The sequence below is a fragment of the Brassica napus genome, chromosome C8 (assembly GCF_020379485.1).
Source record: "Brassica napus cultivar Da-Ae chromosome C8, Da-Ae, whole genome shotgun sequence".
NCBI lineage: Eukaryota > Viridiplantae > Streptophyta > Magnoliopsida > Brassicales > Brassicaceae > Brassica > Brassica napus.
In genome coordinates this window covers 9,719,575-9,734,417 of record NC_063451.1, presented here as the reverse complement: position 1 = coordinate 9,734,417, position 14,843 = coordinate 9,719,575, and the positions used below count along the sequence as shown (strand labels likewise).

General features: G+C 37.4%; 1 protein-coding gene across 4 annotated transcripts in view; it reads left to right on the top strand.

Moving 5' to 3' along the window:
- Positions 1–7,957, top strand: part of LOC106423586 (probable serine incorporator) — a 42,334-nt gene extending 34,377 nt beyond the window's left edge. Inside the window, exons 2-16 of one of the 4 annotated variants that reach the window (XM_048765702.1) lie at positions 2,761–2,811; positions 3,904–3,962; positions 4,973–5,071; positions 5,418–5,634; positions 5,721–5,794; positions 5,888–6,047; positions 6,160–6,184; positions 6,281–6,370; positions 6,458–6,629; positions 6,722–6,795; positions 6,925–6,994; positions 7,143–7,214; positions 7,291–7,424; positions 7,506–7,579; positions 7,667–7,957. In XM_048765702.1, coding sequence (XP_048621659.1) covers positions 5,445–5,634; positions 5,721–5,794; positions 5,888–6,047; positions 6,160–6,184; positions 6,281–6,370; positions 6,458–6,629; positions 6,722–6,795; positions 6,925–6,994; positions 7,143–7,214; positions 7,291–7,424; positions 7,506–7,579; positions 7,667–7,716 — 1,185 coding nt within the window. In that variant the 5' untranslated portion in view covers positions 2,761–2,811; positions 3,904–3,962; positions 4,973–5,071; positions 5,418–5,444 and the 3' untranslated portion in view covers positions 7,717–7,957. Of the gene's footprint in view, positions 1–2,760; positions 2,812–2,888; positions 5,072–5,263; positions 5,635–5,720; positions 5,795–5,887; positions 6,048–6,159; positions 6,185–6,280; positions 6,371–6,457; positions 6,630–6,721; positions 6,796–6,924; positions 6,995–7,142; positions 7,215–7,290; positions 7,425–7,505; positions 7,580–7,666 lie in introns of those variants that run through there. The other 3 variants (XM_048765701.1, XM_048765700.1, XM_022710512.2) reach the window with 3 other exon arrangements.
- Positions 7,958–14,843: the final 6,886 nt, after the last annotated feature.

The following is a 14,843-nucleotide window of genomic DNA, read 5'->3' as shown; positions in this document are numbered from 1 at the left end:
ATTGGCATCAGAAAAGTAGGAATATGTGGTACTCATCTGGGGATCTCAACACAAAATTCTATCATGCTTTAACCAAGCAAAGGCGGGTACATAATAGGATTGTGAGGCTATATGATGCTGCTGGAAATTGGATTACAGAGGACAATGGGGTGGAAAAGGTGGCAGTAGACTACTTTGAAGATTTATTTAGTACCACTACCCCATCAGAGTTTGATAATTTTCTCACACAGGTAACACCCGGTATTACACCTATGATGAATCAACGCTTGCTAAGAATAGCAACCGAATCCGAGGTCAAAGAGGCTTTGTTTATGATGCATCCAGAGAAGACGCCAGAACCAGGTGGCATGACTGCTCTTTTTTTCCAACACTCTTGGCATGTTATTAAGGATTATTTGGTTGACATGGTGAATAATTTTCTGGTTTCTAGAGATTTGGATCCAAGGTTAAATATTACTAACATTTGTATGATTCCAAAAACGGAGAGGCCCACCAGAATGACGGAGCTGAGGCCAATTAGTCTATGTAATGTGGGGTATAAGATTTTTTCAAAGGTTTTTGTCAGCGATTGAAATTATGCCTCCCTTCACAAAAGGAGGCGAGGAAGTGATTATCAAATCAGTGGTTACAGCATTACCAAATCACGTGATGTCTTGCTATCGTTTACCTAAGGCAACCGTTAAAAAACTGACGAGTGCGGTAGCACAATTCTGGTGGAGCCCAGGTGGAAGTACAAGAGGTATGCACTGGAAATCTTGGGACAAAGTATGTGTCGATAAGGATGATGGAGGTTTGGGGTTTAAAGATATAACTGATTTCAACACAGCGATGCTAGCTAAGCAGTTGTGGCGGCTGATAGAGAAGCTAAACACCTTATTTTCTCGAGCTTTCAATGGTCGGTATTTCAGGAATTCCTCACCCCTGGAACCGATCCGTTCAAATTCTCTGTCATATGGCTGGCGGCGTATAGTATTTGCTAGATCTCTGGTAAACAAAAGACTAATCAAAAGGGTGGGATCAGGATCATCTATTTCAGTATGGAACGATCCATGGCTCTCAACCACTCACCTGAGACCAGCCAATAAAAACCAACACAATTTATACCCAGACCTCACAGTGGATTCTCTCATTAATTCCACTTCGCGAACTTGGAACTTGCAGGCGATTAGGGATTTGGTGGACCCATAAGATGCGAAAATTATAGACAGTATACTACTGAGCAGGACTCAGATGATAGACAAGGATGGATGACATTTCACAAAAAATGGGAAATATACAGTTAAATCTGGATATCAGGCAGAACGAGTTTATCCAGACAAGGAAAGACCGCTATTACTCTTTGGACCTACAGTCTGATGTATTAAAGGCGTTCTGTTGGAAAATAAGGTGTCCACCAAAGTTAAAACATTTTCTATGGAAATTGGTGACTGTATGTATAGCAGTCAAGAAAAATCTATATGCAAGAGGATTACAAGGGGACATATGTTGTGCAAGATGTGGAGCATCTGAAGAATCGATAAATCATGTGTTTTTCGAATGTCCTCCAGCACTTCAGGTTTGGGCTCTCTCGAAGATACCATCAAATCCAGATATTTTCCCAACATCTTATCTTTTCACAAACATGGATCATCTTTTTTGGAGAGTCTTACCTCAAATGGACGATCATCAGTTTGCATGGATATTATGGTATATTTGGAAAGGAAAGAATAATAAAGTCTTCAGCAACCTGGCTATTGATCCTAGGGAAACTCTTAAGTGGTCAGAAACAGAATCAACACTGTGGGCTGAGGCATAAATATTGAAAGAACAGAGGACTGCACAAAACGTGGAGGTTACGATACTACCGACAATTCCAGGAAGATGGTGTTTCACAGATGGTTTCTGGAAAGAGAATGATACTTTCTCCAGACAAGGATGGTTTAGTATACACTAGAAGGATTTGATGGACTGATGGGGGCGAGAAATGTTAGAGCTTGTCTCTCTCCTCTTCATGCAGAGATTGAAACGCTAATCTGGGCAATGAAATGTATGAGGAATTTACGGCAATTTCAGGTTACGTTTGCAACGGATTGTTCTCAACTGGTGAAGATGGTTTCGGAACCAGAAGAATGGCTAGCTTTTGCAAGTTATTTGGAAGATTTAAAAATCCTGAAAGCAAGTTTCCTCCGATCAGAGATCATCTATGTTTCAAGAACGCACAATACCAAGGCGGACAGCCTAGCACGCAGCGTATGGAAGCAACCGTCCTTCTTCGTTCACATGGATGCAGATCTCCCAACATGGTTCACAGAGTCAAATATGAATGTGTATAAGTTGATGACAAAAAAAAAAAAAAAAACCTAGAGCATAAATTCTAGAATTTTTATATCATGGTCAGATATTGTTATTTTACTTGAAAGTTAAAAAGTTTCGAGAGAATCATACGCATTAGGCAACCCAATGAGAGGTGTACAAGTAAAATTAACGTTTATGGAAAAAGAAAAATAGACTGAGGGTCTTCATAAATGAATATGCTCACGATCAAGAAGCATAAATAATATTGTAAAAGTAATAAATAAGCTTCACAAATTATATTTTAAGCAGGCATACACATCATATATAGTAAACAAGTGTTTAAAGAGAGAGCAATGGCTTAAATATCAAAAACTCAGACGATACAACAAAACCTAAAATCATTAATTCCATTTTTCTCTCAAGTCGTTTTTGGGTTTCTCATTTATAGGTAAAAGATTATATAATAAACCTTTTCTAAATCTCCAGATCCGATCGCTTCATAGATTCAAGAAGCTTTTTGCACCAGAAAAATTACAGGTTCTCTTCCATCTCCCTTCGTTTTTGTTTGAATCTCTCGACTTATAACATACATGCATGTGAGTGCTTTTGCTGTTGGTGACGATAAAATGATTTTCAAGTTAGATATTTTAATCTGGCGAGTCCCTAATTTTCTTGGGAAAATGAAATGGGGATTCGAGTTTTGTATATTTTTCCTACGTTTTCTTGGAACTGAAACACTTAAAATATTTTTTTTTTTGTGATACTCAAAATATTGATTAATTTTTCAAAAGAATTTGAGGCAGAGGGGGACCACTCAATACTCTCACTTTTCCACTCTTTCCCTCTTTGCTTTCTGCTAAGTAAAGTAATTATCTAGCTTTTCGAACAGATTAGACGTAACTTAAACATAATTAAAACCTCAATTTATGGGTAATGATTATATATAGACATGTAGTGTTAGTAAGACCCATGCCAGATATTCCAGGTGCATGTTCTTCTCTTCTCTATGCTTCATTTAAGCTTTTCTCTTTTCAGTTTCCTTATATATATAACAATAAAACATATTATGTAACTTTCTTTTTTAACAAACACGATGTAAACCTTCAGTAAAAGAATAATTACTTGTGATGAGCGTAGGACTAGAATAATTACTTACTTTTGTACTTTAATATTAATGGTAGTTTTTCAAATTAGGGTATTAATAGTTTACGGATTTAATTTTCTTGCAAATATGTTGTTTAGATGTGGTTTAATTTAAAACTAAACTAATAACTTTGGAATTTATCTTAAGTCTACTTCATCACCATATGCAATAGAAAATTGATACCTCCTATCTATTTCAAAGATGCATCTTTGTTTTATTTTCTTACATATAGTAAGGAATATAAAATATAGGAATATGTTTTAGTATTAATAATAACCTCCTCACTGTTATTTTTCAAAATTACATTTGATTAATTTGGGTAAATTGGGAAAATTTGAAATATGTATATATCATGAAAATAAAATAATTAAGATATGTAGCTTTAGTAAAAGGAGTATTATTATTTGTATTGATAATATATCATAAAATCATTATCGACTTACGGTTGGTCCTTTACTTTTTTGCCATGTTCGGAACTACACTAGGCGCTAGTCGGGCGGCAATTTCGGACCTAACGAGTTACTGAAAAATCAGGGATTAAGCGGTATATACGCGGAGCCTAGTTTTTATATTTTTAATTATAAATATGCGAATATATAGTAATACATGTAAAAATAAGACGTTTGGACGACATAGTCCGGTGGTTGGTGACACATTTGTTGCTGTTACTGGTACATGGTTCGATTCTCGGGCGTACAACCTTTTTATGTTTTTTAATTCACACGAATTAGAAAAAAGAAAATTAAAAATCCACAAACTAACACTAAGAAGGCTCTTAGAGTCTCCTGTAAATACATAAACAAAGTCTCATCTCATTTAAAATTATTGGGCTTGTTTTTATGGTCCAAACATTTTTAAATAAGCAATATTTTCGGTTTTGATCCGCCTAAAAGGCGATTAATCGGATTATTAAGTGATTATTATTCGGGTTTCCGACTAGCTTAACCGATTGGACCAAAATCACGGCGGTTATCCTCCGTCGAACGCTTAGTCGGACGTTTATTCGGCTAGGCGGCCGAGTTTTAGAACATGTTTTTTTTTGTTATAATATATATCCTAAAAATGCAATTAAATTGTTGGCGTGAAGTGGACCTGTGAAGCTATAAAAAAAATCAAGTTTTCTTTTTCTTCAAGCTAAAATTAAATAAAGGGAACGATTTCTGATTTTCTGGTAAAAAAGAAAACAAAAATAAAGGCAAAAAGCGTAGGTGATGTCGCTGATAGCATTTACAATTTGCTCACTTGCAAAAGATTCTTTAGCCCAATAATGCACGTACACGTTTCATTTGGAGTGCAAATTGTATACATTGATCCCCCAAAATCAAGGATTCTTCCATAACATGTTTCTCTTTTTATCTTCACTTTAAGCTTTAGTTATTGGGTTTTTACTTAAAAGGATTCTTCCTTTTTCAGAGATTTTGATTTTGATACTTTTATTTTGCTTAACATTTTGATAATTATTAGTTAATATTCCATTTTCATTAGTACGATCTATTTTAGTCATTTAAGAAAGTACTTAAGATTTCTATATTACTCGTTTGTTACTCATTAAAGGTAGAGGGTGCTTCGGAAGTTTTATCAGACTAGCTAGCACGAGAAAGAGAAGAGGAAATTCTTTGGATTTAATTAAGAGCTTTTATCTGTTTTACTCTGGTTTGTGATTCCTTACACTTAAAATGTTTCATATTAGTTACTGCTAAACATTGAATTTTGGGAATTCAATAGTATATATGTTTGATATATATATATATATATATATATATATATATTTTGACAAAGGGCTTTTGATATATATATTTTTTTCTCATTGAATCTAGCATGTGTGATAACTTTCATGTTTTTTAGGTTTTTTTATACGTGGATGTTTTTAGTCCAGCCTGATACTTGTTCAAAATATATAATTTACTGATAATCTCCCGAAGACCGCGAGTGAGATTGGCGATTGATTGTATTAAACAGCTTAGTTTCCAAATATTTTTGATATTCCAATGTCGTGAAGAAGAGAGTCTGCTAAGTTTAAATACCTATGGAGACCGGTGCAAGCAGTGAGAACAATGGCTATGAAGTAATCAAGAATGGTTCATGGTTTATCCAATTTCGTAATGGCTACAATCCATGGATGGCTAGATATGTGTATGGTCTAATGTTCCTCTTGGTGAATCTGCTGGCTTGGGTTGTCCGTGATTATGGCCGAGGTGCCTTGACAGAGATGAAAAGTATGGTTTCTTGATTCTTAGCATCACAAAATTTTCATAATAATGTTTTTCAGATTAATAATGATTGTGTTAACTCAATATTGCAGAATTTAAGAATTGTAAAGATGGGCTAAACTGTTTAGGGACTGAAGGAGTTTTACGGGTTAGCTTGGGATGTTTTGTATCCTTATTCGACCAGGCGTATAAACATTTTTCATGCTACATGTTTAAGATTTCTTCCGAAACATTTTTTTTGCCTTAACTGTTTCCCAAGCTATTTTATTTCATTATGTTTCTCTCAACCGTCGCTACGTCAAAGACGCATTCATCAAGAGATAAATGGCATTCAGGATGGTGGTTTGCTAAGCTTCTAATGTGGCCTGGATTAATCATATTCCCTTTCTTGCTGCCTTCTTCTATCATTGACCTTTACGGTATAAGGCTAATCGTCCTCAATTATCTTAGTTTAATCGTTTTCCGCTTTCTAATTTCAGTTACTATTGACGTGTAACATGACTTTTGTCTTTGTTCTGTTTTTCTTCTCAGGGGAGATTGCACATTTTGGTGCAGGGTACGGTTTCTAATCTTATCTTAGAATCTGTGTGATGTTTTTAACTCAAAAGCTTACCAGATCTCCTAAAACTTCTTCTCTTTCTTGTTGTTGTAGGGTCTTTCTCTTGATACAGCTTATTAGTATCATCAGTTTCATTACATGGCTCAATGAATTTTTCCTATCCCAAAAAGACGCAGAGAGATGGTGAGACAACATGAGATTGTTCTTTATATAGTTTGGGACACATATCAAAATGACTGTTAATTTTCTAATTTAACTTTTATGTTGCAGCCATGTCCATGTGATGCTACTAGCAACTATTGCGTATACCTTATGCATATTAGGTGTGATTTTGATGTACATATGGTATGTGCCTGATCCATCATGCCTTCTCAACATATTTTTCATCACATGGACTTTGTTCCTAATCCAACTCATGGCAAGTATCTCTCTACATCCCAAAGTGAGTCAATGAGGTTACCTCAATAGTATTATTTCGGTCATATATGTAGATTAGATTTTTGAAAACTTCTCCTTCTGCTTTGCATTTAACAGATAAATGCTGGATTCTTGACTCCCTCGCTTATGGGGCTTTATGTTGTTTTCATCTGCTGGTGCGCCATTAGAAGGCATGTTTCATTTGATCTATATATCTTTAATACCATGGAGCAATTAGCTAGAGCGTAGTCTCTCTTTACATGCATGATCAAGAAAGTAAGTGTTATGAGTCTTGTGACATTACTAATTTCTTTTTGCAGTGAGCCAGTAGGAGAAATTTGCAACAGAAATGCTGAATCTTCTAGCAGAACGGACTGGCTTACCATCATAGTAAACAATCTCAAAAGTTTTCAAGAATCTTTCTTTTCTTTTGTTTTCAGCACCTTTTCAAGAATCTTTTGTCACAATTTTAGATCATTTTGAAAAAAGGTACTAAGGATCTATATATATTATATATATATATATATTTGTTGTGCAGAGCTTTGTGGTTGCACTGCTTGCGATGGTAATCGCGACATTCTCCACGGGAGTAGATTCACAATGCTTTCAGGTTTATTGTCATCTATAACTGTCAATTTGCAGCAAATATACACAAAATTGATCATTAATAGCGAGTGGCCTTACAGTTTAGAAAAGATGAGAACCAAGAAGAAGACGCGATTCCTTACGGATACGGATTCTTCCATTTTGTGTTTGCTACGGGAGCAATGTACTTTGCAATGCTACTTATTGGTTGGAATATTCATCATTCCATGAAAAGGTAAGTTTTCTTGGGAACAAACATTATTCATATTCCTAAAATAAACTTCAAATTTGATAAACAAAGCTCGTTTCTTGTTAGGTGGACTATTGACGTTGGGTGGACAAGTACTTGGGTTAGGATAGTAAACGAATGGCTTGCGGTTTGCATTTACAGTAAGTAAAAAATTCCTTTTTACCGGTTTTCATATGAAACGAAGACGGTTTTTGATGTTTCTAATGTGGAACTAATGATTGTGGCAGTTTGGATGTTGGTGGCTCCAATGGTACTGAAGAACAGACAAATAACATAAGAGCTACTTGTCACCTCTCTGTATTATGAAAACCAGACAGATGTTTTCACCATCAGTTTGGATCTGACCAGAAAAATAGATAGAATATTATGATTGGGAATTGTGTTAAATCATATGTTTGTATTTGTGTAGGATACAAACTATTGATTAATATTAAGTTATTAACTGTGACCCTCATGGGGGTTTTCTATTATACATCTTTATTTATACACAAAGTTCAATGATATTCAAAATTTCACTTTTTTAGAGTTTTTCTTGTGTTGAGATGAACTTGTGGGTTCATGACGATTTATATTCCACTTTTGTTAAAAAGGTAAAAAATCAGAAATAGTATTATCTATCAAAAAATGATAGCCAATAAAAATTTGTCAAGTCATATTCTATTTATAAAAATAAGATAAAAAAAATAATCAGAACATAGTATTAATTGCTAGAAAAAAAGAAATAAAAACTAGGACGTTGTTAACGCCGTTCCCAAAACCCAAAATCTAAAACTTTAAACTCTACACATCGTCAGCAAAAACTCCAAACCCTAAACTGTAGGGTTGTTAACGCTTAGAGTTTAATGTTTAAGGCTTATGGCTTAGAGTTTAATGTTTAAGGCTTATGGCTTAGGGTTTAAGGGTTACCAACGTCAAAGTTTTTTTCGGGCAATTAATACTATTTTATCATTTTTTCTCATAAACAAAATATAACTTGGTTAATTTTTATTGGCTACTATTTTTCATTAGATACTATTATTTCTGATTTTTTATTTTTCTCCAAAAACATAATATAAGTTTCAAATTATTATTAGGTATGTGAACCCACATGCTCACCCTAGGGGGTTAACACGAGAAAAACTCACTCTTTTTATAAGGATTATAGATTTCACTTTTTATAAGAATTTGAAGTTTTTCACTTATTCTACCATCTCTATATAGGGGGGGAGGGGGGGGGTGGGTGTTCGAATTTGAAGTGATTTATATTAAAATGACAAATCTACTGTTATTCAAACGTGGATTTTAAAAAAAATGCTTTAAAGTCCAGTGTTATTGAACTTATCATTTCATAAAACACTCTGAAATCAACTGTTACTGAACAAAATTTAAGTTGGAGATTATAGAGTACTTTAAGGGGGGTGTGTTCAATTTAAAATTTGAGGTGATTTGATTTTCAATGAGGTTTTAGATGATTTTAAGGAATTGCAGAGAATAAAATGATTTTTGTTAAACCACTCTAGAATAATACCTAAAACTATGAGATTTGAGTTTTAATTTTTTAAACTGAGAAACTCCACCCAAACACTCTAAAATCACTTGAAAACTTTAAAACTCCACAACTTAAAATATTTTCAATAACAGTGGATTTCAGAGTATTTTATAAAATGTCAAGTTCAATAACACTGGATTTTAAATGAGTTTTTAAAATTCATGTTTCAATAACAGTGGATTTGTCATTTTGACACAAATAACCTAAAACTCTCAATTGAATACACCCTCCTAAGTGTTTCTAGAGTGTTTGAAAAGAGTTCCTTAGTTATAAAAATAAAAATCTAAATATCATTGTTTTAGATGAGATTCTAGAGTGTTTTAACAAAAATCACACCAAATTTTCCAATTTTCCTGCAATCATCTACAAACTCATTAAAATTCTAATCACTTCAAATTACATATTCAATACACTCTCCTAAGTATCTTTTTGTATCTAATCTATTAATTTATGGTCCTAATTTTTATCTATTGTTTAGAAATCACTATAGAACCATTTAATTAATTGTTTAACATGTCTTATTTTATCATTTACATTAACATTTTAATATATAACATTTAATTAGAATATCAGATAGAATCTGCTTTCCTAAAATAATAATCATTTATCTGTTATATATTAAATGTGTTTCAAAACAAACCTATATTTAAGGAATAACAGTTAATTGTGATATTTAGATAATTATTATCATAAGAAACCTTCCAAGATTGCCAAAAAAAACCCGAAACATTTAATAAATTTATCTTTTGATGCAATTCACTAAAATTTGTTTAAGTTAAAATTTACATAATTATTTAAACATTTTAATCATCATGTTGGTCATTGTATTCTAATATATTATTATTTCAAGTTTGAAAACCATAATAATAACATAGCAAATCCAATAATCAGAACATATTCAGTGATATTTTATTCAACAATAATTGTACACAATATATAACATTAAAACGTAAATCATATATTTAAAATATTTGTGATATTATCAAAGTTATATATTTATAATGAAAAGTTATCCGTACAGATGTATGGATCAAAGTCTAGTTTAATCATCAAAAGTGCCCTCAGAGCCGAATCTGAACATTTTGGACCCTTAAACATAAAAGTTTTGGCCCATAAACTATTATTTTTCGGGAAAAATATTCAAAATCCTTTACTTGAGTTTCAAACCTGAAACCCTAGAATACCAATGAGGACAATTTTGGGCCTTTAAAACTATTTATCTGATCTTTGACCGGACTGAAGAATGTGCTTGAGTAGCTTCTAGTCAGGTCCAACACTGCGTGCCCTTGGTCGAACAAGATTAAAAAGAAAAATCACAAAACTTACCCGTAATATGTTTCATTTTATAAATAATTATTGATTAAATATATTGCCTGAAAGTTTTAAAATTCATTGGTTATGCTCATTTTATATCAAACGATTTTTTCTCTTAAATAAAAAATCAATGCATACACCGTGTTTCTATGTACTGCTCCAGCAGTCTGGGTTTCTATGCCTCCGAGAGCGGTATATTTCTGTTTCAGCAGCTTGTTTAAGGTTTCTACATCATTACGCATTGATGGTTTGACCACAGAGCTGGTTAAGCGGGAGGCACTATCTCAAAATGTAAGTGCAAAATGCAAACACAATAGTACTGCATAAGATAAATCAAGGAGAAAAAACAACTACAAGTAATACTTAAGCTTTATTAGAAATTGCATTGTACACTCTATTACAAGATTTGCTTAATCTGCTTTACACATTCTGTTACATCCTAACAACTGCTACTGAAAGATTCCTAAGCTACCCACTTGTGTCTCTCTTCCGTCAAGTACTTCAGCCACTGCTTCAGCACGACCCAGAACACTTCCAAGAGCTTATCTCTCTCTATAAGATCAGCCTATGTGTCTCTGTCTCTATACAGACAACCCATAGCTATCTTATAGTTATTCTCCACGTTCCCGAAACCCTAGTCTCCAAGGAAACATGTATGGACATCTTCCATAACAATAAGTGCAACTTTCATTTTCTTGGAATGCACTTATTCCTCTTTCTTTAAGTCATAAACTTGCTTCTCAAGTTTATTCTTCTTTCTTTATCTCCAAGATACTCTCTTACTCTCTAAGTCTACACGACTCCAGCTCAGCACCTTGACTCCACAAGGTCTTCACCACTCAACACGACATCTGCTTCATCAACTACGTCAGCGACTACTTCAGGGCGGACATCTTACATCTTCACAAAATGTTCATGTATCCTTGTGGTCTTTACGGTGGTTGTGGGGTAGTTGGTTGGGGTATGAACCCGGTTAAGCACATTGGTCACAACTGGTCTCAAGTTTCGGGTCCATACTCGCTTGAGCTAAGTTGCAGAATCGAAGGGTACATGGCTAGTCGTGATCTTTGCGTTGGCCATGGGCTAGCTAGTTTGGGTTCAGAGCCAGAGAAGAACGGTGGTCTCTACCAGTATCTAGTTTCTCCTGTTTTCGGCCTCTCCAAAAATGTTTAGCATCTCATATTTAATTTACCTAGTTTTTAGTTTAGTCTTTATTTAGTTTCAAGAAATTAAATATATCTTGTTTTTACCATATTTATCTAGTTTTTAGCAATTGTAATCTTATCAATAAGTCGAATTTTCGACAATAAATAATAACTTTTCTGATATATGGGGGCACTAGAATCTTGCTGCGCGGGCTATTGGAGTTGAAGGGTTATCATTCGCGCTACCCGTTGAGTAGTGTTCTTGAGAGCTTCTGCTTCTTTATCCAGATTGAAAGGCTAGCCTTTAGCTACGGATTTTATCAAAAAGATTGTTGATCAATGTTTGTGCAGGATTCGGTTGATTAGAATGATGAACGTAGGAATGGGGTGGCTAAAGACGCTTTTATTAGAATCAAACAAGAGGTTACAAGATTGACAGGAAATAAGGAGACAAGATCAAAGGTTTAAGCAACATGATCAAAGAGATGATTAGGAAACCCTAGATCTAGCCGCCTCTGCGTGTGTTGTCCAAAAGTCCTCCTTTTCGTTGTCTCCTCATCCCCTCTTATAGTGTCCTCGTCCGTGATGCCCTAATCGTGTCGTCCTTTGGGCCCTGTCGTTAAAGGCCGAGTATGCGGGCCTTGGTACTGTTCTCTATAAGCCGAGCGTATTTAGTCGGCTTAGCTGATCGGCTAAAAGTACTCTGGGGTCGAGCCGACATCTTTAGCCGCTTAAGCCGACTAAACTGGTCAAGCTAGCTGGGCTAGGGCCTGTTATTCGATGGGCCTTGTGGAGGGATGTAATCCATCTCCTACAATAAGTCCCCCCCCCCCAGTTCACTTGTGAGCGGCATAGCGGTCTCAGTGAATTTGTGGGTCAGGTTCGTTCGTATATCAGGTCCTAGCGTGTTTAGTCGCACGCCGTTTTATTGACGTTTCTAGTCGCTTAGAGTAGTACTTCTTCATGATCTGCTTTGCTCGCCGAGGTTTTTGTCACGGAGGCACGTTTTACTCGGTAGGCGAATTACCCCGATATAAGAGCTCAAGCTTATCTCATCGGTTTACGTTAGAAAACCGGTTTAGACCAAAATCGGGGATTAATTTCGGTCTGGCATCTCGATTAGAGATCGGTTTGAACGAGAAACCGAACCCTCGCGAGTAAGCCTTTGGGTATTTAGGCGGCCTTTGAGACCCATTTAGGTTTCTGTAGACCTAATGATTTCGCTTCGGAGGATGTGCCCTTGTTTTTGCTATAAATAGGCTCCTCCCTTTCGCTTTCGTCATTCTTCTCTGCAAGTTCAGGTATTCCGCTTTCTCTCCCTTCTCTCTACTCTTACTTTCTCTCTCTAGGTACGTTTCTCCTCACACAGGCTTGTCGGTATCGTCTGGCGGTTGTAGTCGTCCCGTGAATCCAGGATCATGCCTCTGAGAGGTCGTTTGTCGCGAGAAGAAAAAGGGAAGGGCGTTGCAGATTCTCCGAGTCCGACTAGAGATGAACGGGTAGCTGACAGACCGCTGGATGATTTCGACTTGATTCATCGCGATGCTCTTCGGGATTTAGACAATATGACCCTATCTCAACGCCTTTTGGTCGCTGAAGCTCATAAGATGATCCGTGACGAACGCGCGGATTGCGTTGAAGTCGGGAGCAGTGACGTGAGCGGTAGCGGCTCTGAAGCGTCTAGCCAAGCCTCAAGATCTTTGAGACGAGCTAGTCGGGAGATTCCTTTCGACCAGATAGACTGCCGACCCACGATCTATCATCCTGGTGGGATCTTCGAAGAACTCGGCCCACTCCCGTCCAAATTGCTTCGTGACCCGCGGGCTCAGTCATGGGGGAATGTCTTCGATTCTTGCTCCTCCCACAAGACGGTGAGGGATTTATTGAGGCGAAGTGGAGGCGCCGGCGTTACATACATCATTCCTTCCAAGGGACAGCTCCCTTGGTCGCCTCCGATTGGCTATCAGTGTGTCTATGAGTCTTATTTTGGAGACCATACGAAGCTCTGGTTTCCAATTCCCCGACTGATCACGTCGTACGCATTCCGTCGGGACATCGCCATCTGTCAGTTGCTTAACGGGTCACTGCGCATCGCGGTTATGCTAATGGTGATGGCAGCGGAGATAGATGTTTCGATGAGTGTGAGAGTATTCAAAGAGTTAACTTTTACGAAGGCGGAGCCACATGGAATATTTTCAGTGAAGATGTGCTCGAGCTACAACGTCTTGTCAGGGCACCCGAACAAGACGAAGGACTGGCAGCGCTCATATTTTTACGTCAAATCTGACGAGCATGCCTTCTCGGAGCCACCTGGGGACGACTACCACGTTCTATGGAACAAAACGCTTGGTAGATAGTGTTTGTTGTCATCATGCCTTATTCGAGTATCCTAACGGCGTGTATCTTGTTGTTGCAGTTCATCACCCGAATACGATCGCATACCCGGAGAAATTCTTCGAGAGTGCTCAGGCGATCGCGGCTCACAGTCATCTTCGTTGGCCTGATCTTAGTCGAGAGTGGATAAGACGTCAAGAAGCTCGGATTGCTAGAGGTGAGTTCATCGGTCTTTCTCCAAGAAGTTCTATCAACAACTTAGTCTCTCTCTTTTTTTTTTTTACAGCTGATTGGGAATCGAGGCTTCCTGTTGTACTCGGGCCCCGTAAGTCGCGTCTGTCCCTTTTTACTCGGAAACAGCAGAAACTGCTGGACGAGGCTAGGAAGATGGACGGAGTGCCGGATTTTGAGTGCACTGTTGAAGGGGAAGCTGCAATTGCTTTCGAAGAAGTCGATTCCTGCCGATGTGCAAGGGTCGACCAGTTCTGACGCAGGCCGAGCTTCCAAGGAAGGAGCTCCTGGTTTAGTCGACAAAGACGTTGGGGCGGAGCCTCCTGCCTCAAGTCCCAAAAAGAAGAAGAAGAGCAAGAAACCCAGGAGGAAAGCAACCGAAGGGCTTCCTCTTGAAGAGATCGCTTCTCTCGACAAAAACTCCGAGGGTTTGGAAGCAAGGAAGGGAGAGAGAGGAAGGAAGAGACCTTACGAAGGGGCTACTTCCTCCATTGATTGCGGCGAGGCGCCGGCAGTAGGACGAGAAGGCGCTACAAGGGGTTCCGTCAAGTCTGACCGTTCCGAAGCGGCGCCTGAAGAACGTCCCAGAAAGAAGAAGAAGAAGAAGAAGTCCGTCGAGGCAGAGCCGCGTCGTTCTGATGCGGAGACGGGCCTCGTCGAAGTTGTCGCGGGAGGCGACGTTTCTCTTGAAACCCCTCCTGAGGAGAGAGAGGTCTCAGCGCGGGGCAGTGATCCTGTTACGGGTGAGAGATTTATTCCTGATCCGTCTGCGAGGAAAGAGTCTCGTTCAGAGGGTTCTACTGCGAGGAGGAAGAAGATCGAGTTCCCCGATCGCATCGAGTTTTCCTACAA